At 46.6% G+C, this 25000-nt stretch overlaps 2 protein-coding genes across 3 annotated transcripts in view; one reads left to right on the top strand and one right to left on the bottom strand.

The window, feature by feature from the left end:
- Window positions 1-150: 150 nt before the first annotated feature.
- Window positions 151-1252, bottom strand: LOC119574910 (octapeptide-repeat protein T2-like). Its single transcript, XM_037922181.1, has 3 exons — window positions 1220-1252; window positions 423-551; window positions 151-348 (listed from the first exon to the last, which is right to left on the bottom strand). The coding sequence occupies exons 1-3, from the start codon at window positions 1250-1252 to the stop codon at window positions 151-153; spliced, it is 360 nt and encodes a 119-aa protein (XP_037778109.1).
- Window positions 1253-15014: 13762 nt separating this feature from the next.
- The window catches only part of LOC119574931, an 81689-nt gene continuing 71703 nt past the window's right edge, over window positions 15015-25000 (top strand). For both annotated transcript variants that reach the window (XM_037922218.1, XM_037922217.1), the window contains exon 1: window positions 15015-15202. The gene's annotated coding sequence lies outside the window, so the exon portion shown is untranslated. The remainder of the gene's footprint in view (window positions 15203-25000) is intronic.

Raw genomic sequence — 25000 nt, 5'->3', positions numbered from 1 at the left:
CATCCTATCCCCTCTCCCCTCTCCCCCTCCTCCTTCTCCTCTCACCCCTCTCCTCTCTCTCCCTCTCTCCCCCTCCCCCCTCTCTCCCTCCCCTAAACAGTACCGAACCGCTGTTCACTCTCTGCCTCTTAAACACACTCACGGCCTCCCTCACTTGCCCTCGACCGCCAGTGGTGCACGCTCCGTCCCTGCTTCCCTGCTTCCTTGCTTCTCTGATTCCCTGCTTCCTTGCTTCTCTGATTCCCTGCTTCCCTGCTTCCTTGCTTCTCTGATTCCCTGCTTCCCTGCTTCCTTGCTTCTCTGATTCCCTGCTTCCCTGCTTTCCTGCTTCCCTGCTTCCCTGCCTCCCTACAAGGTCTCCTTTCCCGGACCTAGCAACCGAGGGCTCGAAGTGGAGACCTCGAGAGAGATTCTACTTCTACCGAGACTTTTGATTTTGACGGAGACTGTGGTGGGTGGCGCGGGTCGTGATCGAGCTCCGGTATTTCTTCAGGATGGCGGCTCTTCGGGGGAAATGCTGATGGAGATTTCGATGGAGACTCTCTTCGTCGCTAAGGAGAAACCAGTGACGATTTTGATGAAGACCAGTTTTTTGATGGATGAATAGATGTAGCTTCTTTTTCGTCTTCACCCTCTCCCACTCACTCTTTCTCTCTCTCTCTCTCTCTCTCTCTCTCTCTCTCTCTCTCTCTCTCTCTCTCTCTCTCTCTCTCTCTCTCTCTCTTCTCTCTCTCTCTCCCTTTATCTCTCCATGTCCCTCTCCCTCTCCATCTCCCTCCCTCTTCGTCTCCCTCCCTCCTCCCTCTCTCTCCCTCCCTTTCTCAATATCTCTCTCTCACTCACCTGCGACTCTCCATCTTTCTCTCCCTCACCCCCCCCTCTCTCTCCCTCTCTCTCCCTCTCTCTCAGTCTCTCTCTCTCTCTCTCTCTCTCCTCTCTCTCCCCTCCCCCTCAGTTCCTCCTCTCTCTCCTCTCTCTCCCCTCTCCATCTCCTTCCTCTCTCCTCTCCTCTCTCTCTCTCTCCTCTCTCTCATTCTCTCTCTCTCTCATCTCTCTCTCCCTCTCTCTCTCTCTCTCTCTCTCTCTCTCTCTCTATCTACTCTATCTTCTTCTTCTTCTATCTATCTATCTATCTCTCTCTTTCCCTCTCCCTCTTCCTCCCTCTCCCTCTTCCTCCCTCTCCCTCTCCCTCCCTTCTCCCCCCCTCTCTCTCCCTCACCTGTGACTCAAGTGTCGCTTCAGAAATGTTCATTGTTACGAGCTCACGCGAGTATTTTCATCACCGGAGGATCGTGACATTGTAATCATGCCGCTGCGACGGACTGAGTTCTACGTAAATATAATCGTACGAATGCATTTGTATTTGTATTTGAGTGTGTGCGGCCCTATTCGCGCGTGTATGTGTGCGTGTGTGTCTGTGTGTGCGCTCACATTAGTCTGGGCAATCATAGACACACAAATACAGATTGTATGTTCCATTGCAACTCACTCCTGTGTCTGTGTGTGTGTGTGTGAGAGAGAGAGAGAGAGAGAGAGAGAGAGAGAGAGAGAGAGAGAGAGAGGAGAGTGTGAGGAGAGAGAGGAGAGGAGAGGAGAGGAGAGGTGTAAGAGAGAGAGAGAGAGAGAGAGAGAGAGAGAGAGAGAGAGAGAGAGAGAGAGAGAGAGAGAGAGAGAGAGAGAGAGAGAGAGAGAGAGAGAGAGAGAGGGGGGGGGGGGTGACATCTCTCTCTGCGTGAGTGGGCGTTAGCGGGGAGTAGAAAGAGAAGAGAGAATGACGGAGTGACGGAGGGGGGGGAGCGTACGAAGAAGGGAGACAGAGAGGAGAGAAAGAGAGGGGGCATGAAAGAAGGAAAAAGAGGAAGAGAGGGAGGAGGGAAAGGGATAGAAAATTGAGTAGTAAATGAGAAGAGAGAATGAGAGAGAGAGGGGAGGGAGCCCGGGGGGGAGGGGGTGACGTCCCCAAGGGCGCGTCGACTCGCAGCTCAATTTCCTGCCTCGGAGGTCGAAGGGTTTCACGCCCCGCTCGGCCCTTTGTCGCCGTCACGCCCGGGGAGAGGCGGGGCGGGCGGGCGGGCGGGGAGGGAGGGACAGGCACGGGGGGGAAGGCGAGGGGATAGGAGAGGGGGGAGGGGGCTATCGGCCCGGAATGCCCTCACGACAGGGAGAGGGGAAGGGGGGAAGGGGGGAGCCCCGCGGGGAGGGCCGTCGCAGGGCTGCGATACCAAGCGAGCGGCGGGAAGTAAGTCCGGTATCTTGGCGGTCGGGTGGTAAGCAGGGAAGGCAATTTGGTGATTCGTCAGGAAGGGTTTCCTCTGAAAGAGCTCTTTCGAAAACTTGAAGAGAAAGAAAGATAAGGATGGATTTATTTAGGAAACTTTGCAAGGTTAAGCGATAACGACACTTTCGGACACTTCTCATGCCTATAGTTCACTGTGCAACATAAACCTTTGCAGGATTTGGGTAAAAAAACGGAGGAGGCTGTAAGGAACGAGGACAAAGCTCCCGCTCACAGTGGCCGACGAGGCAAGAACATTCTAGCGGCAGTGCAAAGCTTAATCAGTGAGAGTAAAAACGAATAACAATAGATAACTAAAGGTAAAAATAATGATGAAAAACATATGATAGCTGTAGTAACGAGAGCGATGGTGGTGCTAGTAAGGATGCTGAAGGTGATAGCAAAGGAATGTATCAGTGACAATCCTAATAATGATGATAGTTATAAAAATGCGAATGATAGTAGTATAAAGCAGGCAAATGTTGATGGCAGTTCATCAGTGATAATGATTATAATAATAATGACATAGATAATGATATTGAAGATAAAGATGATGATGATGATGATGATGTGAATGAATGATGATACTAATATCATCAGGATGGTGATGATGTTGATGATAATGATAATAAGAGTAATGATAATAATAACAAAAACAATATTGATACTAATGACAATACAAAAACACGTCAAAATGTGGTTATTCCTGTAAACTGGTTAACATTTAGGTTTCTACGGAAGCTCAAATTTTCCATTTCTTTTCGTTGGGCAAAAACATAACAAATAAAAACAACAGCTATTAAGCCGAGCGCATTCAGCTGAAAAGTTGGGGAGAATTTTCGAAACAGAGAGCGATCGCCTTCGGCCGTCTCGTTCGATTTCGAAACCGCCGCTGTTCAAGTGCGCCAAGTCTCTCTTTCTGTTCGCTTCTTTGTGAACTTAATCGCTCGTTCGGAATTTTCCAAAGTGTAACATTTTTTTAACGTTGCTCCTTCAGCAAAATGATAACATTCTGACAGTCGATGACGTTATCATCATCTTAAACGGCACCATCAGCTTCTTTATCGCCAACTTAACCTGATCAATTCATCGCCATCATCACCAACACGAGCATCAGCATCATCTTCATCCGCCTCATCATCAGCAGCATCAAATGCGTCTTCACTTCATCACGAATGCCACCACATCATCACATCACCATCACTGATCAACACCAGACATCAACCTCCTTCTCTCTCCTCCTCTTCGTCGGCCTTCCCTACCAGTCGGCCGTTTATCAGGTCTTCCTTCTCCCACCTCCGCTTGGCGGCTAATTGCTTCTCCTCCTCCTCCTCTTCCTCCTCCTGCTGTTCCTCCTCCTCCTCTTCCTCCTCCTGCTGTTCCTCCTCCTCCTCCTCTTCCTCCTCCTGCTGTTCCTCCTCCTCCTCCTCTTCCTCCTCCTGCTGTTCCTCCTCTTCCTCCCCCTCCTCGATGGCTGCCGCTCCCAGGCCGTCTCTAGGAGGCCCTCTCTCCTTCCGTCGCTCTGGTCTCTTTTGTCCGTCTTTATCTGTGCCCTTTTCTATCGTTGTTTGTGTGTTTGTCTGTTTTCCTTTTCCCTCCGTGGATGTCGAGGGGAGTGGGAGGGGGAGGGGGACCTGTCAAGCCCCCCCCCCCCCCGTGTCAATTCAGTCGCTCTCTTTCATTGCTTTTACCTCTTCTGTTGTCTTTCTTTATTCATTGCTAACTGCCGTCTTTCTTCATCTATTTTTTTATTCATATTTAATCTTCGGTGCTCTCTTTCCTGTCTTCTTTGCTGACTCCATCATCATTACCTTTATTCATGGAACTTTATCGCTTATCTATTTATTTCTATATCCAAGCATGCACACACACACACACACACACACACAATAGACACACACACACACACACACACACACACACACACACACACACACACACACACACACACACACACACACATACACACACACAGATATATATATATATATATATATATTATATATATATATATATATATATATATATATATACATGCATATATATACATACCCACATATGTGTGTGTGTGTGTGTGTGTGTGTGTGTGTGTGTGTGTGTGTGTGTGTGTGTGTGTGTGTGTGTGTGTGTGTGTGTGTGTGTGTGTGTGTGAGTGTACCTACGTACTAATGTATACATGTATATATACATACATTCATTATTTATAGCACTATAACCAGCTAGTAATGTTTAGACTAACATCAATCTGATTTAAAATTTAATGGTATATTATACGTAACGATAATCTTTACTTTACCGAGAATTCCTTTCAAAACTGAATAAATATTATCAATATAATTCGATTTTTACACAGAAAGAAAACAAATATTAGAGTTGTTCTGAAAGATAAAAAATTTCTTTTTTTTTCTTTCTTTTTTCTCTTTTTGCGGAATAGGTAATGGCTTCAGTCCCCGAGGCGCCGAGGGGGAGCGGGAGGCAGAAAAACCTGTTTTGTTGTCCGGAAGAATAATGTTTTTCTCTCTTTGTCTCTCTCTTTATCTGTCTATCACTCTGTCTCTCTGTCTATCTGGGGCTTTTCTACTCATCTATTTATCTCTGTAGTTTCTTCTCTCATTTAAGTCTCTCCTCTGCTGTTTGGGGCAAAGGAAGCGATCTTGCTGACCCGTGTTCGAATCGCGCGCCGCCGGTGAAGGGCAACGCCGCTCGGTCCTTGCACACAGGGGGTAGTTTAGAAGCAAAATCAGGCAGCCTTTCACACCACACATAAGAATAACCATTGTGACAAATAGAATAGCTAAATAATTCATTTATATTCCTTAAAAATCTCTATGTATGTATGTATCTATCTATCTATGTCTCAAAAGCTATTTGTCATTAGCATAATAATACACACGTGAACGTGTATGTGTGTGTGTGTGTGTGTGTGTGTGTGTGTGTGTGTGTGTGTGTGTGTGTGTGTGTGTGTGTGTGTGTGTGTGTGTGTGTGTGTGTGGTGGTGTGTGACAGAATTGTTAATTGATATGAAAAGATACGTTGTGTGGACATACAAGCATACAATGTGGTGTGTATAGATATGTATACACACACACACACACACACACACACACACACACACACACACACACACACACACACACACACACACACATATATATATTATATATATATATAACACAATATATATATATATATTTATATATGTGTGTTATGTGTGTGTGTGTGTGTTGTGTGTGTGTGGTTGTGTGTGTGTGTGTGTGTGTGTGGTTGTATGTATACTATATATATATATATATATATACATATCACAAACAAACAACACACACACATCAACACACACAACACACACACACACAACAATCAACAATATAAATATATATATAAATATTATAGTTTATATATATATGATTTTATATATATATGTATATATATTATATAATATATATATATACATATGTACACACACACACACACACACACACACACACACACACACACACACACACACACACTGTTACATCTAGGTGTATGAGTTGTTAATATACACTAATAAATTTCCTTTCTGCTCATATGCTTACCACTCGTTATCATGTCTCTTCATCACTTCCATTCCTCTTTGTTCACGGAGCATTATCCTTCGTAAAATCAAGTTCTTTCTAATAATAAGGACTCATAATAAACTGTTACCAATAACAAAGGTTTAATGAATATAACAATAGTGTGAAATAGGGGAAAAAATATTACATAAAAGAATGCTTCAGTCTACCGGACCAGCCGTCTGGCAAAATAATCTAATATTTTTACAATCTGTACCTTTTACTATGCGTTAATTTCTTATTTGGATGCAAGTTGGAACAAATCATATTTTAACAAACATTTAACATATATAAGGCCCTAGAAGAGCCTTTCCGCAAGTACCCGCAGAGAGCTCCTTACCTCACCACCGATCCCGCAGTCACTGCCCATGCCCAGAACTGTCAAAAACAGCTGATCACTAGAAAACGGGAATACTTCGGAAAACGTATTTACAAGGTTAACTTTACTGTTTTAGCAAAGCAGAGTTCCGTATATTTCAGGACTCTGTAACACCCCCACCACAAAGATAAACCCATCGGGTTTTATAGTCATTAACCTGGTCTGGAGAGACTATCCGCTATTATGTTATTACGACCCTTGATGTGCTTTATCACTAGATTGTAAGGTTGCAGCGCCAAGTACCATCTCGTAAGACTTTGTTTTTTTTTCATTTTCGTCGCAAACTGAAGTGGGTTGTGATCACTAAAGACTTCGATCTCGTATGGCGTGCAGCTCAAATACACCTCGAACTTTTCAAGAGCCATAAGAAGAGCGGCAGCCTCCTTCTCGACCGCGCTGTAGTGCGTTTGGTGCGGCTTGAACTTCGCAGAAGAGTAGCAGACTGGGTGCAGAACCCCGTCTTTCCCTGCCTGCAGCAAAACTGATCCTGCAGCCACGTCACTAGCATCTACCTGGAGGGTAAAAGGTTTATCAAAATCTGGAGACCTCAACACAGGTTCAACGTTAGAAAGTTCTTTAACTTCTTGAAAGACTCCTGACATTCAACCGTCCATTTAAATTCTTTCTTAGGACTCAAAAGATCTGTTAAGGGTTTTGGCTACGTCAGCAAAGTTCGGGCAAAACCTACGATAGTCCCCAGCCATACCAATGAATCTTTGAACTGCTCTTTTATTCTTAGGTACAGGTAACTCATTGATAGCTTCTACCTTGGCTTTAACTGGAGCAACCACTCCTCCTCCAACCTCGTGGCCGAGATACCTCACCTTAGCTTGTGCAAACTCACTCATCACTAATTAACAGTGAGCCCGGCATCTTGCAGGCGTTCAAAGAGGGATCGCAATGTTGACACATGGTCTTCCCATTTACTGCTATAAACTACAAGGTCATCAATGGATACCTTTACCCCTTTGAGTCCACTTATTATTGAACACGTCAGTCGCTGAAATGAGCTAGGCGCATTCTTTAAGCCAAAAGGAAGCACACAGTAATTATAAAGCCCATTAGGTGTCACAAATGCTGTTATCTGCCTCGCTTCAGGTGACAAGGGTACCTGATAATAGCCCTTCAGTAAATCGAGTACAGTAATGGAATCTATTATATCCAATATTCTAGGTAAAGGATAATAATCCCCTCTTGTGAGCTCATTGACCCTTCTATAGTCTGTCACCATTCTCCAACCCTTAGATTTTGGCACGAGTGCACAGGGTGATGCCCACTCGCTCTCACCAATTTCAGCAAGACCATTTTTGAGCAGAAAGCTTACCTCCTCTTCCATAATTCTTGCTTTATAAGGAGACATTCTATAAGGTGCTTGCTTGACAGGGATAGCCCCGTCTACCAGCTTCACGTCATGAGTCACCAGGTGCGTCTGTCGCGGCACATCTCCAAGAACATCACTAAATTCCTGGAGTACACACAAGATATTTTGTTGCCGTTCGTAGGGTAAATGAGAAAATTTAGAGGCTGGATTTTATAAGTCGTCGCTGTTTTGCAATTTGAATCCAACATCGCCTACAGCAAATTCACTTTCCATCTCATATGAAATGGTAGTATCTCCCCGCTCCTCAGGACCGGAGATCACACACAAAGCAGTCACAGCATCTGGTCTGCGTGAAGGATATTTCTCAAGGAGGTTGATGTGAACTACCTTTTTCTTTTTCCTGCGACCTGGAGTAGCAATTATATAATTAATGTCATTAATTTTCTCCAGCACTTTGAAAGGTCCCTGATATTTAGCAGTTAGTGGTTGTTTTCTAACAGGTAAAAACAGTAGCACTTTTTCCCCGACAGCAAATTCTCGTTCTGCCTTTCTGTCATACATTTCCTTCATTGACCACTGTGCACTTTCTAGATTCTTATGAGCAAATTTTTGAAGGTGTTGCAACCTGGTTTTCATTTTTTCCACATAATCACTTAGAGAGACTGAATTTTCCATACCTATCCAGCTTTCATACAACTATTTCATGGGTCTGCGGATGTCTCTCCCAAAAAGCAATTCGTATGGTGAAAACCCTAGGCTCTCCTGCTTAGTACATCTTATAGCATATAGCATTAAAGGCACTCCTAGATCCCATTCATTGCCCGTTTCCTGACAATACTTCGTGAGCATACTTTTAAGTGTCTGATGGTACCTTTCAAGGGCACCTTGCGTCTGTGGCCGATAAGCTGTGGCACTATACTGCTTAATGTGTAATAATATCACTGCTTCCTGAAACATTACCGACCAAACATTGCTTCCCCGATCTGACTGTAATACACGTGGCATACCATATTGTGTAAAAAATTTGATCAAGACTAGGACGATAGTACGAGATGTAGCTCGTTTTAAAGGGATTGCCTCAGGATATTTAGTACTAGCACACATTAGAGTAAACAAAAACCTATTTCCATTCTTTGTTTTGGGAAGAGGTCCAACACAATCAATGATTACCTTTGAAAACGGTTCCTCAAATGCAGGAATAGGCTTAAGAGGTGCAGGTGGAATAACTTGGTTAGGTTTACCAACCCTTTGACATATGTCACAAGTTCTGCAGTACCTCGTCACATCTGACTTTACACCTGGCCAATAGAAGTATCTGAGGACTTTATCGAGTGTCTTCTTGATACCCAAGTGCCCTCCACCCAAGTCGTGAGCCAAACTGATAACTTTAGATCGATAGCAAGTTGGTACCACCAATTGAAAAACTTCATTCCACGAATCAGTTGCTGGTACTTCAGGTGGTCTATATTTCCTCATCAGTATCCCAGTATTTAGATAATACCCAGATGGCAATGACTGAATCTCTGACTTCGACATGGCCATTCGTACCATTAGGATTCGCAAGTCTGAGCCAGTAACATCCTACGTTTGGTACCCATTAAACGTTCATTTTCCACAAATCATCTTTTACTCAGGTGTTCTATATTTCCTCACACGTTCCAGTATTTACGCTAACCAGCTTCATGACTAATTTGACCTTCACAGGCTTCATCCTATGTGCTCAAGGATTCTCAGATTTACTGAGCTTCTCACTATTACCTCACAACTTTATAGTACCTCACAACTTAACTATTTACCCACAGTTCATCATATTTACTCACAGCAGCTTCATCACTATTTACCTCAACAGCAGCTTCATCACTATTTACCTCAACAGCAGCTTCATTATCCCCAAACAGACAATCCAGACCAAGATCATCCTGTCCAACATCTCCAGCAGAAAGCCTTGGCAACTTCTTCGCCTGGCTTATCGTTACAGCACATGCTGGAAAAAGTTCTGGATTATTTCTTGCAACATCTACAGCAGGATCATAAGCAACTGGGGATGGGCAAACAACGGGATCAGGCAGAACTCTAATCCCCGCAATATCATTCCCCATTAGAAATGATACTCCTTTAATAGGCAATGAGTCATGAACACCAACTACAACAGATCCACTCACCAAATCCGTCCATAGATACAACTTACATAAGGGCACTGTAACGCACCCTCCAAAACCTTCCACTACTACGTACTTCCCAGTGTATGCATTTTCCAGAAAAGGAACTGCCTCCTTCAAAATGACACTGTGTGAAGCACCAGTATCACGAAATACAGACACAGGGACAGAAGAACCAGCTTCATCTAAGGCCACGGAACCAGAAAAGATGAAAGGCTGAAATGAGTCATGATCATCAACCGAGACACGGTGCGGCAGATCCTGGACATTGTTTGTTGTGATACAGAAAAGTTATAATTCAGCCTTTATTTGGTTTTAGTAAACTCGACACTCCTGCCCTCTTTTCCTCTACTTACTTTGCGACAATTTGAATTCAATGGTTTTGCTTACACTAAGCATTTTTTCATACGAATCATCTATTTCCATATTTTCATCCGCATAACGTTAGCGAAATCGTCGCCAATGCAGTGCATGAATAACAAACAAAAACAAACATATTATCATAGACTGAAAAAAAGGATTCATTGACAGCACGGCATAAAATGGCAATGCCAACAAACTGGTCCAAGACTTTTGCGTAGCTGCATGTACAATAACGGGGCGTTTTTCTCCATGACGTTTTTATGCGATTACTTCATTCAATAAGACGAGACACTTAAGTTTCGAAAAGACATTTCCTCCCCTCCAAGAGCGGTGGTTTCTTTTGGTCATGATTAACTTCTTCAATAAGAGAAGAGGATTGGATAGATGAAGAAAGAGAGGGATTACACAGAATTAAGCGGCTGAGTGATTGCATTCGGCCGTAAAGGGAATGTATGTGGCTAGAAAGAGGAAGGAGAGAAAGAGGGAGGGATGAAGGAAGAGAGAAAGAGGGAAGGGATGAAGGAAGAGAGAAAGAGGGAAGGGATGAAGGAAGAGGAGAAAGAGGGAATTGGGAAAAAGGAATGGAAACGGGACATAGTGATAAAGAGACAGACAGTAGAGAAGGTTGGAGGAAGAGAAAAAAAGAGAAAGGAGGCAAAGAGAATCAGGCGGAGAAGAGGAATATAGAAAAGGCATGAGTATGTTGTTATATGAGAGGAGGGAGAGAAGGGAAGAGAGTGGGCGAGAGAAAGCGACGAAAGACGAAGAGGAAGAGGAAGGAGAGAGAGGGAGAGAGGGAGGGAGGAAAATAGGAGAGAGAGGAGGGGGGGAGAAAGAGAGAGAGAGAGAGGAGGGGGGGGGAGAGAGAAAGAGAGAAAGAGAAAAAGAGCGAGAGAGCGAGAGAAAGAAAGAGAGCGAGAGAAAGAGAGAGAAAGAGAAAGAGAGCGAGAAAGACAGCGAGGCATAAAGCTCCCTATCCCGCCGGCCATACTCGTTAATTGCAGCTTAGTGCAACTGAGGACCGGCGATCACCCGCGTGTTTTCCATTGCAGAAACGCCAATTGCACGCTGCAATGTTTAATGGTGCAACGTCGACGCGAGATGAAGTGAGGCCGCGTTCGTTTGCTCGTCACTCGCTCCGACGTTTGATCCTTTCGAACGCGCCATCCGGACGCTCGTTTTGCAACGGGGATTTGCAGTTGCGAGACTGACGATAACAGGGCGGGAAGGAGATTGATTTCGGTCGATTCCGTCCGGCGACTCTCTTGCCGGTGCGGGGCCGCTGTCGTTTGCTGTTGTTGGCGACAGCGCTGTTGGTGCAAGGGTAATGTTGGTGCAAGGGTAATGTTGGTGCAAGGGTGTCATCCCTGCAGTCATCTCGGGCGCGTTATTGGAGGAAAAGGAAAAGTAGGGTCATGTTGTCGCTTTCCCCTCTTCCCTTTCACTCTTCCCCCTCCCCCTTTCCCCTCCCCCTCTTCCCTCAGCCCCGCCCCTGCCCTTTCTTTCTCTCGGGTCCTTCCCTCCCCCTCCCCCTCCTCCCTTCCAACTCCGTTTAGCCTGCCTTTCGCTTCCATGTCGCTCACTTATCCTTCTTTCATTTATTATTCCCTTCTCCCATTCGTCCGGCTTTCTCCCTCTTCCACCTTCTTCCTCCCTGTCCCCCCCATCCCCGTCTCATTACCTCTTCCGTCATAAGCAGGGAGGTTCAGTCGAGCGCGCGCGCGCGCGCGTACGCCTGGCACTGCGCGTCCCCTGTGCCCCGAGCTGTGGCAGTGACGGGTTAACCAGACTGTTAATTAACACGACAATGGGTGCCACTTGGCGGCACTCATTACCGAGGCACGAGCGCGAATCCTCGCAATTAAAATGCAGCGGAGGGAGAGCGAGTCAACAACGACGTCGACGACAGCGACAGTACCGCAGCAGCCACGACCACGAGCGACGACCACGCCATGCGCGCGTCGCCCGCCCGGCGGCCGCCGAAGGCCCCGCGGCGTGACGAAGCGGCGAGGACTCTGAGGCGAGAGCAAAGCAAGGCGAGGCGAGAGGCCGTGTTTACGCTTCACTCTGATTGGCCTCAAAGTATCAATATTCCACGCTGGCATTCACGCTGCGCATTATTCATGGGCGCGATCTGGTGCTCGCCGGCGCCCCGACGCGCCTCAACAGGCGCCACGGAACCGGCGGGCGAGAGGGGCGCCCAGGTGTGGGGTCTTGCTCTTTCTCTCTTTCTCGTCTTTTTCTTCTCTTTTCTCTTCTTTTTCTTCTTCCATCGTTTTCATTTCTTTCTTTTTTCGTTTTCTTCTTTTTTATCAATATTACTGACAGTATTATTAACATTATCATTATCATTTTTATTCTTACTCCTTTGCTGGTAGTGCTGGTTATCAGCTGTGTCTTCAATACAACTCGTTGTCTCCATAAAGAAGTCACATGACCGTCACTGTTTTACTGCCTTGTTGGCTTGTCAGCGGATTCCGGCAGCAGAGTTCCTGCCGGAGTGGGAGGCGACGCCCGGGTCAAAGGAGTGGCTTTGCTGCTGACCCGGATCCAGGTGCGGATGCAATATGGCATTCGGTTTGTTTTTCGTTGACTGACAGCATTATTTTTCTGGTGTGATATTTTGCAGTTGCTACCAAGCCACTGTCGTCGTCACTGCTGCCGCCCAAAAAAAACATACATTTCAAAGTCTTATTTTTTCTTTCTCTAAAACATTTAATTCCTCAACATTAATAAAGCAATCTCAAGATAAGGAAAACAGACCTAAAATATTTTTTTCTTCGGATAATTTTAGGAAACGGGCCTCACATCACTTTTTTTTATTCTCTAAAGGACTGGCATTCTTCGGCCAAATCGATTTATTCAGAAGAGCTTTTCCTCCCGCGTCTTGGCCTCGCTTGTGTTTGTCTCGAAGGCCAACTTTGGATGAATATTTGTTGCGTTTGGGCCTCCGTCAACAAGCACCATTTTTCGCTTTTGTTCCCGAAAGAAAACGGAGGGTGATCACTTTATTCAAGAGACGAACGTACACATATGTTGCTTTTTCAGCGTTATGTACACGAAAGAAGGGAAAATGGTAAAGACGAGAATACAAACAAAATTAAGTTACAGGATTTTTCTTATATATACACTAAAGAAATTAAAGACTCTCTCGAACTGTGAGTGTTTTTCATAAATATCCGAGTTACTGCTTGCATTTCGTGATTGCCCGCTGAGTAGGAGAGGCAAGGAGGGAGAGGGGGGGGGAGGGGATTGGGAAGGAGGCAGAACAAGAAAGAAAGAGAGGAGAGAGAGGGGGAGGGAGGGAGGGAGAGAAAGAAGGAAGAGAAGAGGGGAAAGAGAAAGCGATCAAGGAATAAAAACAGAGAGAGAGCAGGAGAAAAAGAGAGCAAGCTATAGAAAGCTAGACAGATAGAAAAGAGTCAGAAATGAAGAGAGGAAGATGATGTTTTTAGGTGATGTTTTTCCCGTAAAATTTGGAAGTCGTTAGTATTTTTTGCGAATATTTTGGAAATTTTGGAAGGATTCGGTGATTCTAGCCGAGACGAGATTCTTTCTTACAGTTTGCGGAAGATGAGGGCGCAGTGCGAAGGCATCGAGGGGGATCAGTGTCTCTGTCGCTTTTCTCTTAAGTATGCCTGCAACAGCCGTTTCTTTGGCAGCTGATCTAATATGGAACAAGACAACGAGACTTGAGGCGAACGTCAAGAGAGGAAGGCAGAGGGCGAGAGAGCAAAGAATCGCCTGCTTCCAAAATCAAGCTTTATTTGCGTGATTCGTCTTGTGTTTCAGGAAAAGAGAAAATTGGAGGCGTGGCTCCAGAAGGGCCATGGCCACTTCGACCGGTGTTCTTGATGTGGCCCTGCACCTGCCCCTGAAGAACTACCCGTAACGAATGAAGTGATTTCTCCAGTTTTAGCATTTGTTATATAACATGTGTGGAGCAGATTCACACATCGCCCAGTCAGAAGAACCTCGCGATAAGGCAGAGCCCCATCGAGCGCAGGCCGGGGAATCCGAAGCGAAGGCTGCGGGGAAAGCCACGCGCCGGTCAGCAGTCCCCGGGCGCAAGAACCAAGGCTTCCCCCCCCCAAGCCATTCACCCTCGCCCCCCCCCCCCCCCCGCCAGGTGCACGCCGGGGGGGCATTCCGGGAGAGCTTTGCGACGCCGGCTGCCCCTTTTCATTACGGTTTCCTCGTTATCCGTTTTTTCCCAAAATTTGGGCAAAGACCCGGGTTACGGATTCCCCCCCCACCTTTTAAAACCGAACACCTGAGGTTAAAAATTTCCCGACGGTGCTGCGAAAGTCAGTAGAAAAAAAGAGAAGAAAAAAGAAACTTTGACTATTATTCTGTTTCCCAGAAGTGACTGATTGGAAACTTCGTTTCCGGCCGCTTCTGAGTTCTAAAGGGACGGGCCCTCTGGCAGGCTTGGGCCAAATTTAAAAAAAAAGGCCCCTTTTCCCCCCCCCCTCATTTCCGCGGGTGAAAGGGGGGCCAGGGGCCTTACCCACCCCCCGGAAAGAAGGCCCCCCAGACCCTGGGGAAAGGGGCGGCCGCCGGATGGCTCCCTCCTAAACCCGGGAAAAAACCACCCCGGACCAATCCCAAGGGCGGAGAGACTAAAAAGGGGGGAGAGTCCCGCGGCGGGGGTGTGGATGGCTATATAAAACATAATATATCATATTTTATCAAAAATATGAAACATAATTATGTATCATATCCTATACTCCCTATGCCCCCAAAAAAAAAAAAAAAAAATTTTTAGGGAAATTAAATGTTCATTTCCTTTTAATGAAATGTTTTTACTTATAAAATAAGCACCAGTTTTTATTATAAATACTCGTCACCTCTACACTAGCGCATGCACAGCCACCTACCGGCAAATTCGCCAGTTCCGCCGTCCCACTGCTCACTCCTCGTTCCAGAAGTGGAGCTCGTTTACACTGCTACTTGTGTTCCCGATTTTCCCCAGATATTCCGGTGAACAGGATTTCTTGATGAAACTGATACGATCTCGGGGACAATTCCGTGAAACGCAACACCCGTGCTCCAGCTGCAGACCTTCGGCAGAGGCTCGCCCTTCCCAGCCGCCCTCGCCGCAGCCACAAGGTAAACCCAGTTTGTTCCTACATGTGCAGCGTGGCGACCAGGTGGGAATCGGGACGGAGCGCCCACTTTGGGGAAAGGCCCGGGGGGGGGGAGGGCGGGGGAACCAGGGGTGGGAAAAGGGGCGCAGTCGTAAAGACCAAACCGGTGGGGCGTTCCGGGCGTCCCGGCGGGCTTTTGTTTTGGGTCGCTCGCCCCCCCCCCCGCGCGCGCCGGCTCAGACCTGGTTCGGGGTTTTTTGAAAATTTTCTTTGGGGGAAATTTTTTTCCTTGTATGAAACCTACAGACAAAGGAAAATACCCACAGCATTGGTTAGGGGGTTTTTTACGAGGGGAGGGAAATTTTGTGCAATAGGTTTTCCCAAACGCGTGCATAGCCCCTTCCCCAAAAAGGCTTTGAGGGTCCATTTTTTGTCTTTTTCTCTCTCTCTTTTCCTTCTCTCTCTCTCTTTTCTCTCCCTCTCTCTCCTCTTTGCTCTCCTTTTCTCTCCCCTCTCTCTCCTCTCTCTCCTCCCCTCTCTCTCCTCCTCTCTCTCTCTCCCCCTCTCTCTCTCTCTCTCTCTCTCTCTCTTTTCCTCCTCTCTCTCTCCTCTCTCTCCTCTCTCTCCTCTCTCTCTCTCCTCTTTTCCCCTCATCTCTCTCTTCTCCCCTTCCTCTCTCTCCTCTTTCCCTCCTCTCCCCTCTTCCCTCTCTCCTCTCTCTCCTCTCCCCCTCCAAACCTCCTCTCCCCTCTCTCCCCTCTCTCTCCTCTCCCCTTTCTCCTTTTCTCTCTCTTCTCTCTCCTCCTCTCTCTCTCTTTTCTCTTCTCTTCCTCTCTCTCTCTCTCCTTTCCCCTCTCTCCTCTTTTCTCTCTCCTCTCTCCTCTCCCCTTTTCCCCCCTCCCCTCTCTTCCTCCCCCTTTTCTCTCCTCTCCCCTCCTTTTCCCCGCCCTCTCTCCCCTCCCCTCTCTCTTCCCCTCCCCTCCTCTCCTCTCTCTCCCCTCCTTTTTCTTTCCTCTCTCTCCTTCCTCTCTCTCCTCCCTCTCCCCTCCCTCTCCTCTCTCTCCTCTTCCCCCTCTCCTTCCCCCTCTCCTTCCCTTTTCCCCCGTTTTCCCCTCCCCCTCCCAACCTCCCCCCCCCCCTCCCCCCTCCTCTCCCCCCCCCCCCCCCCCCCCCCCCCCCCCCCCCCCCCCCCCCCCCCCCCCCCCCCCTTTTCTCCCCCCCTCCCCCTCCTCTCTCTCCCTCCCTTTTCCCCTTTTCTCTCTCTCCCTTCTCTCCTTTTTTCTTCCTTTTTCTCCCTTTTTCCCCCCCCCTTTTTCTCCTTTTCTCTTCCTCTCTCTCCTCTCTCTCCCCTCCCCCTCTCTCCTTTTCCCCCCCCTTTCCCCCCTCCCTCCCCCCCTCCTCCCTCCTCTCTCCTCTCTCTCTTTTTTTCCTCTCCTCCTCCCCCTCCCCTCTCCCTCTCCTTCTCCTTCCTTCCCTCTCCCTCCTTTCTCTCCCTTCCCCTTTTCCCCTCCCCCTTCTCTTTCCCCCTCCCTTCCCTCTTTCCCCCTCCCTTTTTTCCCCCTCTCTCTTTTCTCTCTTTTTTTCCCCTTTTTTTCCCCCCCTTCTCGCTCTCTTTCCCCCTCTTTCCCCCCTCCCTTCTCTTTTTCCCCCTTCCTTCTCCTCTCCTTCTCCTCCCCCTCTCCTTTCCTTTTATCCCCTCTCTCTTCCCCTTTCTCTCCCTCTCTCTCTCCCTTCCCTCTCTCCCCCTCTCTCTCTTCTCTCCTCTCCTCCCTTTTTCTCTCTCTCTCCCTTTTTCCCCTCCCTTCTCTCTCCCTCTCTCCCCTTTCCCCCTCTCCTCTCTCTCTCCTCCTCCCTCCTCTTCCCCCTCCTTTTCCCCCCCTCCCCCCCCTTTCTCTCCTTTTCCCCTTTTTCCCCTTTTTCCCCTCTCCTCTCTCCCCCCTCTCCCCTTTTCCCCCCCTTTCCCCTCTCCTTTTCCCCCTTCCCCCCTTTTTCCCCTCTTTTTCTCCTCCCCCCCCCTCTCTCTCTTCTCTCTCTCTTCTCTCTCTCTTCCTTTTTCCCCCCCCCTTTTCTCTTTTCTCTCTCTCCCTCTCTTCTCTCTCTGTGACAATAAACATAACGGCGCCACCAAATCCACAGATGACAAGCAAATCTGGCTCCGCGGAGCACCACCCGCCGGCGACGGAGCGCCAGCCCGGGCGCCCGCGTCAGCGTTGCCTGCGGGAGCCCCAGGGCCCGCGAGGATTACGCGGCCCGATGCAATTTCAAAAATGGCAGCCGGGCTCTTCTAATTTCCCGTAGATTATTACGTCTGCGAGACAAGGAAATCGCTCGCACAATCCGTTTCAAGAGGCGGCCGGCGGTCGATAAGGCGATATATCGGGAAAGCCATTAGGGCGCCCGACGGCGGCCGCGGCGCCTCCATCTCGCTGATGACGGAAGGGCCCCGAGGCGGCGCTCGCGCCCTCCCTCTTTTCTCTCCGAGCCTCGCGCTGAGGATAATCTGGAGTGCAGGCGCGGCTGCGTCAGGACGGCCGCAGCCAACCGGAGAGTCAGACACAGTGGTGCGCATGGCTGCGTCAGGCGTTGGAATAACTGCTGTCTGCCGTAGCCATGAGGGGGGGGGGGGTGTCTGCTGTCTCTAATGATAATATGGTTTGATGTGATAGGCTGCTTGTAAATTAAGGAATGGCTGCCATCCACTGGCAGAGCGGGATTTGAACGCGGGTCAGCAAGCGCCTCGGCTGCCTCTCGTCAGGAGGTTCACCTGCCCCTCTGCCTTCAGGTGGCTGTCACCTCCACCGGCCTGGCGCGGCCCTCACGCACTGGGTACATCGCCGGATCTGCCACGCGGAGTCGTTGCCTGGGCGGTGCCATCCTCCCCGTGGCCGTTGCCATAGTCACCGCTGACGCGTCAGCCGCCGTGTTTTCGACGCCCTGCGCCGCGGATTTTGAGGGATGCCGGCGCCGCGCTGCTCTGTGGCCGGCGATTTCTCTTCGGTCGTCCCGGTCACTCATCCCTCCTCTTTCTCTTGTTTTCATTACTTTTATCATTATCATCATTATTATTTGTCGTTATTTTAACATTTCATCTTTTCGGTTGTTTTCTCTCAGCTGCAGACATGGCACTTTTGTTTTTTTATGTAGCTGTTTCTTCTTTCCTTTTCTATTTACCTTTTCTTCCTCTTTTTATTATTTTTTCTCTTGATTTGATCTGTGTATTACTTTTTTGTCTGTTCATTCAAATCATAGCTTTCATTATATTATTATCTGTTACTTCTATTTGCAGTACTGTTTTATTGAAGAGTCATTGACAATTGCTGCAAGAGAAAGAAGAAAAGATTGTGCCAGGTCTCTCTAACCGATTTTCCAGCGGCGTTTTCGAGTATGCATGACCGGCCGCCGCGCATATTTGATCGCATAAATGTCCAACGACACTTTTGCTGATGGTTCTACGTGGCTAGACAATAATTTTTTTTCGTATTGCTCTGCTGGCAGTGACTTCTCTTTATATATCGTTGAAACACTCCCGGAAAACTTTCAATAACATTTTTGTCTCCCTTGCTTTTTATAACCCATCGCCTTTATATATCGCGAAAACATCCCTCCCCCCTTTCGGGAAACTTTCAAAATAAAATAAAAATCTGACGCAACTTGAACGAAAATGAACGTAAATAGGGGGCCCGTCCCCACCCATTAACTCCGCAAAAACTTATGCTCGCGGTCCTCGGGGCTTTGTCTTATGAGGGCTTCGAATGGCGCGACTTTTAAATCGGAATCTTGGCGGACTTTCTGCCAATCTACCACAACTTGGCGCAATTCCCAGCTGATGGATGGTTTATGAGTCTCGCTTATTTTCCGCTCCTTTTTTTCCTACACGACGAACTTTCTCGTAATGGCGGGTCATATCGTAATTAAAGTTTTGATATTAAACTCGGAGGAGAGGATTCAGAGTCGTAATTCTTACCCCCCGTCCTTCTCCCCCTCACCCTCTCCCCTTCCCCTCCCTCCCCTTCCCCTCCCTCCCCTTCCCTCTCCCCTTCCCCTCCTCTTCCCCTTCCCCTTCTCCTTCCTCTCTCGTTCCCCTCCCCTTCCCTTTCCCCTTCCCCCTCCTCCTCCTTCTCCTCCTCTCCCTCCTCCTCCCCCCTCCTCCTCCTCCTCTTCCTCTACCCCTTCCCCTTCTCTTTCTTCTTTCCCGTCCCCCTCCCCCTCCCCCCTTCACGAGACACGAGCGGCAGGGGCCAAGGGAGGGGTGGGAGGCCCTGGGGCGTGGGGGGGGCAGGAGGCATAAGGTGGGGGGAGGAAAATGGGCGGAGAGGGGGAGGGGAGGGGGAAAAAGGCGGAGAAGGGAAGCTTAAGGTTGGAAAGGGCAAGAAGGAAAAACAATTTAGAGAACAAAAAGTAACAGATTAAAGAAGAATATATTAATATATCATTATTTTTATTTTAATATATATTTTTATTATTTTTAATTTTAGATAATTATTATTATATATTAAATTATATATATATATATATATATATATATATTATTAATATATATATATATAATATATATATAAAATATATATATATATATATTAGATAAAATATATATATATTATATTTATATATTAAAATATATATATATATATATTAATATTTAATATAATATATATATATATTATATATAAAATATATATATAATATATATAATATATATATTAATTATATTATATATATAATAATATATTATATATATATTTTATTTTATATTATATATATTATCTATATATAATATTATATATATATATATTATTATATATATAATAATTTATATATTTTATTATATAGATATTATATATAAAATTTATATATATTATTTATTTAATTATATCTATATATATAATATTATTAATATAATTATATTATTTATTAAAATATTATATATTTATTATTTTTTACATTATATATTATATATATTATATATTATATATAATATATTATATATATATTATATATTTAGATATATATATATATATATTTATATATATTATTACTATATATATATATATATATATTATTATATATATAAGAGGAGAGAGAGAGAGAGGAGGAGAGAGGAGAGAGAAGAAAAGGTATGAATGAGAATGAATACTTCACAATACAAAGATGTATTTGACCGGTTTCGATTGCGTCTTCGTCAGAAATACATACATCAGAGAAATTACATAGAAAATATATATCAGGCGTGACTGTGACCTCCTATTCGTTGCTCGTAGAATTGTTGCCGTGACCTTGGATAATTTGAACCTGCCTGATGCCGTGTTGACATTATTCTCCGTCGCGATGTATGCTGCTTCCATAATTTTTCTTTTTAGTTTGTTCAGTCCTCTATGGACTATTTCTGCTTCCTTCCAGTTCGGTAGATGTCCAGCTCCATCTACATGTACCACCATGGCATTGGAAGTCCTGTGGTGACGGATGTCAGCTCGATGTTCGCTGATCCTGGTGCTGAAACCACGGCCTGTTTCCCCAAAGTATGCTGTATCGCAACCGCTGCAGGGTATGCGATATACAACACTACAAGGTTGCTTTCGGGCTGCTTTCTGTCACGTATTATGTCATGTATCTTTTCCCCGGATGTGCTGGCGATTCTCACTGCCTTGCCATAGTATCTGCTGATCGCCTGGGAAATGTTGCATGACGGTAATATGAGAACATTACTAGAAGAGGGTGCGGGGTCTGCTCTTACAGGTATGCTCTCCGCCTTCTTTCTGAGGTTTAGCAGGAAGCCTCTGGGATACTTGTGTTTCATGAAAGAACTAATTATATAGGCAACCTCATCCTCGAGAAACTCAGGGCTGCAGATCCTCAGTGCTCTGAGGAAGAAGCCAATCACAACACCAGATTTTGTTTTGTTGCTGTGGGCGGAGTAGTAATGGATATAATCATCTTTATTTGTAGGCTTTCTGTATACAGAGAAACGTAGGCCATCGTCACCCCGATGGATCAGTGTCCAGGAAAGGTAGTTTCTGATTCTCCTCCTCCTCCACGGTGAACTGGATTTTCTCGTGAACGGAGTTGAACCGCATTAGCGTATGTTGCAAGCACGACCTCCTGGGGACAATGACGAGGACGTCATCTACGTAGCGAAGCCATGTTGAATGTCTGCCGATTATATCCCTGTAGTTATCCCTCTCCAGCGTCTCCATGAACAAGCAAGCCATGACGGCACTCAAGGGGGAGCCACCTGGACTCCATCTTCAGGTCTGAAGAGGAAAGGAAGAGGAGGGGGCATAAAAGAGAGAGAGGAGAGGTAATACGGGACAGGTGAGGACAAACGATTGAAACGAAGGGGGTCAGGTCATGTCGCAGGATGGCGGACTATGCGCAGGGTGGAATAAGGGAAAAGATTGAGGATGTGAAAGCGAGGAGGCTACCGGTGGGAAAAAAGCCGCTGTTCAAGTTGAAATTAGGCAGCAGCTTTATTAAGGAGGACTTCACCAGTCTGCGGGTGTGGACATCAGTGGAAGTAGAGACAATTCGCGCCGCTAACCAGTCCATCTGATTGCCTGTGTCCCACTGATGACAAAAGAGGGCGTTGTTGTTGTGTCCCCTGGATACAGTGTACTTATGTTGATACAGACGCTTAGTGAGACTGGCGCCTGTCTCGCTAAAGTACTGCTTATCACAGGAGGCACAAGGAACAGCATAGGTACCCACCTTCAAGGTGGAGGGAGGACTGGTGTGGAACAGGTTTCGACGGAGTGTTTACCTGGCGAAAGATCAGCCTGCAGTTAAGAGAGTGAAGAAGGGAACGGAGGAGTCTCTTTACGCGAGGAGTCGTTGTAGAAGGGACGCCGCGCCTTGGATAACGCGACGTCGAGAACATGACGAGGGTAGCCCAGTTTCGAGAACGAACGACGTAGGAAGCCGAACTCTCCATCCAGGTACTGGGGGTTCACAGATGCGGAGGGCGCGAGGAACAGAGAGATGGCAACACCTCTCTTTACATGGAGAGGACGGTACGAGAAATATTGTATTTACATACCACCATGCATATGTTTCCTGTATATGGAGAAGAAGTGGTCAGCAGAGCGATGAACTAGGGTTTCCAAGAAAGGGAGCTTGTCAGTCTCAGATTCCACCTTGAAACGGATGGAGGGAGAGAGAGTTCAGCTGCATCAGGAAATCCGAGAACAGGACAGGGCCATGAAGCCAGAGAACAAAGACGTCGTCGACATACCTCAGCCACACCGAAGGACGAAGGGAGATGGAAGGGGGAAGCTCAGACTCGACGAATTCCATGAAGAGGTTAGCCAAGACTGGAGAGAGGGGAGAGCCCATGGCAACAACGAACGCCTGAGAGTAGAAGCGACCCTCAAAGGAAAAGGAATTACACTCCACACACAGGCGAATCGACAGGAGGAAGACGGCAGAGGGAGACGAAGATCCCCGGCGGGGAGCCTCCTCTGAAGGAAAGCGAGGACATCATCAAGCGGGATCTTGGTGAACAAGGAGTCGACATCCAAGCTCACCATGGTCGCCGGCGAGGCACCACGGACACGGAAGATGAAGTCCTGAGAGTGGCTGATGTGAGCAGGAGAGAAGGTGCCAAGAAGGTGACTTCGCCGACCAGGCCACAAGAAGGTGCGTCACAGATCCCCGGGAGATGACTGGGCGCAGAGGCACAGCCGGCTAATGGCTTTTAGGAAGCCCATAGGAATGTAGGCTTGAGTTGATGACCTTGAAACTCTGGTAGAGATTCGCCTCCGGAAAATTCTTTCGGGTGAGGGTGGAAGGCAGTAGCAATGCGTTCGCATAGGTCGCTGGTCAGGGGGACATAAGTAGAGGCGTCATCTAACAGGTCCCGGGCCTTCTGCAGGTAGGAGGCACGATCGAGGACCTTCACCGAGTTTCGAAATCCACCTGGATTCCATTTTCAGGTCTGAAGGCACACGGTAAAGAGGGGCAGGTGAGGACAGACGAACGGAAGCAAAGGGAGGTCAGGTCAGGTCAGAGGTTCGGGCGGACTCTGCGTAGGGTGGCCGGCATAAGGGAGAAGACAGAGGATGTTGGAAGCAAGGAGACTATCGGCGTCCAGGTGGATTTCGAAACTGTAGTCTCATTTGTATTACATCTAGTATTTGCACTGTGGGTTTTTCTATCATAGTATCAACAATGAAGAGTGTTTTACCATTCAACATACATATATACACACGTGCATATATACGCGTCTGTATGTATAACTTATCTATGTATTTTCCCTTCCATATTTCGCTAATCCCACCTTTTTTATTATTTGTTCCGAAGAGCTCCAAGGAAACAGCAGAAAAGCAGACGTCCCCCTTTCATGGAGGGTCTCGTTACTTATAGAGTAATGTCATTATTTCTTCCTTTCTTTACTTTAGAGGGAAGAGGCTTTAGCCCAGAGAGACACGTTAGGATTGTACGGCGGGGGGGGGGGGGGGTATTGTCTCCTTGCTCCCCCCTCCCTCTCCATATCCTATTCCTTCTCCATCTCACTCCCCCCTTACCCCGATCTCCGTCCCTCCAGCTTCGTCTTAGATTGCAGGATCAATTCCGATCGCATCTTCTGCAACAGCGAGGATTGCATGTTGCAAGATTTCGAGACTAAGAGGCGAGCAGGAAGGCCCGAGGCAAGAGGGAGATTGTTTACAATAAGCAGCTTTATTACGGAGTCTGAGTTGGCCGTGGAAGACCTTGCAACGCTTCTCAGAAAAGGCTTTTATTTCTCTCCATCAAGCTCGAGCGCCACATGTGTCACACAGAGATGTTTAGTCAAAGTAAAAAAGAAATAAAATATGGTTGCCAGCCCTCGGCATGACGAAGGAGATGGTGATGAAACGAGGCCTACTTTTTATTGCAATAAAAGTAGGACTACTTTTTATCGCAACGTGAAATGTGATGATGCTTTCTGAAGCATTTGTGTGCGAGTCAATAGATATCGTCTTTTATTCATCCGTCTGTTTGTTTGTGTGTAGATACGTACATATGTATGGCTATGCCATGTGCACATGATTGTGTATGTGTTTATCAATTTATTTATATAGTTCTGCATACTATAATACTTTTTTGTGTGTGTATTTGTATATGTGTGCATGTATATATGTATGTATGTATGTATATATGTATGTATATGTTTGTGTGTTGGTGTCTGCCTGTTTGTTTGTGTGCGTGTTTGAAGCTGTAAGCATGTATTCCGTTATACTTTCGCCCGTCTGTTCGTTTCTCCATATATTCAAAAACAGCAGACATACTCGCCATGAATGTTTGCTTTCCATTCGCTCGACTCCTCCCTCTGCTTCCTGCCCCCCCCCCCCTCTGTGTGTGTATGTGTATGTGTGTGTGCTTTTGACCCCTCTCGTCCGGCCCTCTGTCTCTCTCTCTCTCTGTGCTTTTTATCCTCTATTTACCTATCTATCTATTCCCTCTCTCTCTCTCTCTCTCTCTCTCTCTCTCCCTCTCTCTCTCTCTCTCTATATATATATATATATATATATATATATATATATATATATATATATATATATATATATATATATATATATATATCTATATTTCCTTCTCTCTGTCTATCTGTCTACCTTTCCTTCTCTCTTTCTCTCTTTCATTCTTTCTTTCTCTCTCTCTCTCTCTATCTATCTTTCATTCTTTCTTTCTCTCTCTCTTTATCTATCTTTCTATCTTTCTGTCTATCTAAATATCTATCTATCTATCTATCTATCTATCTGTCTGTCTGTCTGTCTATCTTTCTGTCTATCTATCTATTTATCTGTCAGTCTGTCTATCTCCCCCCCCTCTCTCTCTCTATCGTGCC

Source organism: Penaeus monodon, chromosome 7 (genome assembly GCF_015228065.2).
Source record: "Penaeus monodon isolate SGIC_2016 chromosome 7, NSTDA_Pmon_1, whole genome shotgun sequence".
Classification (NCBI taxonomy): Eukaryota; Metazoa; Arthropoda; class Malacostraca; order Decapoda; family Penaeidae; genus Penaeus; species Penaeus monodon.
This window is presented reverse-complemented; position numbering and strand designations above follow the sequence as displayed.

What these genes read in the sequence shown, in the direction of transcription:
- LOC119574910 (XM_037922181.1), bottom strand. Translation starts at nt 1,252, where the DNA reads ATGAACATTTCTGAAGCGACACTTGAGTCACAG. An exon ending in AAGCGACACTTGAGTCACAG is followed by an intron (nt 552 to 1,219) that starts GTGAGGGAGAGA and finishes GTTTCTCCTTAG; the next exon opens with CGACGAAGAGAGTCTCCATC. An exon ending in CGTCAAAATCAAAAGTCTCG is followed by an intron (nt 349 to 422) that starts GTAGAAGTAGAA and finishes GAGACCTTGTAG; the next exon opens with GGAGGCAGGGAAGCAGGGAA.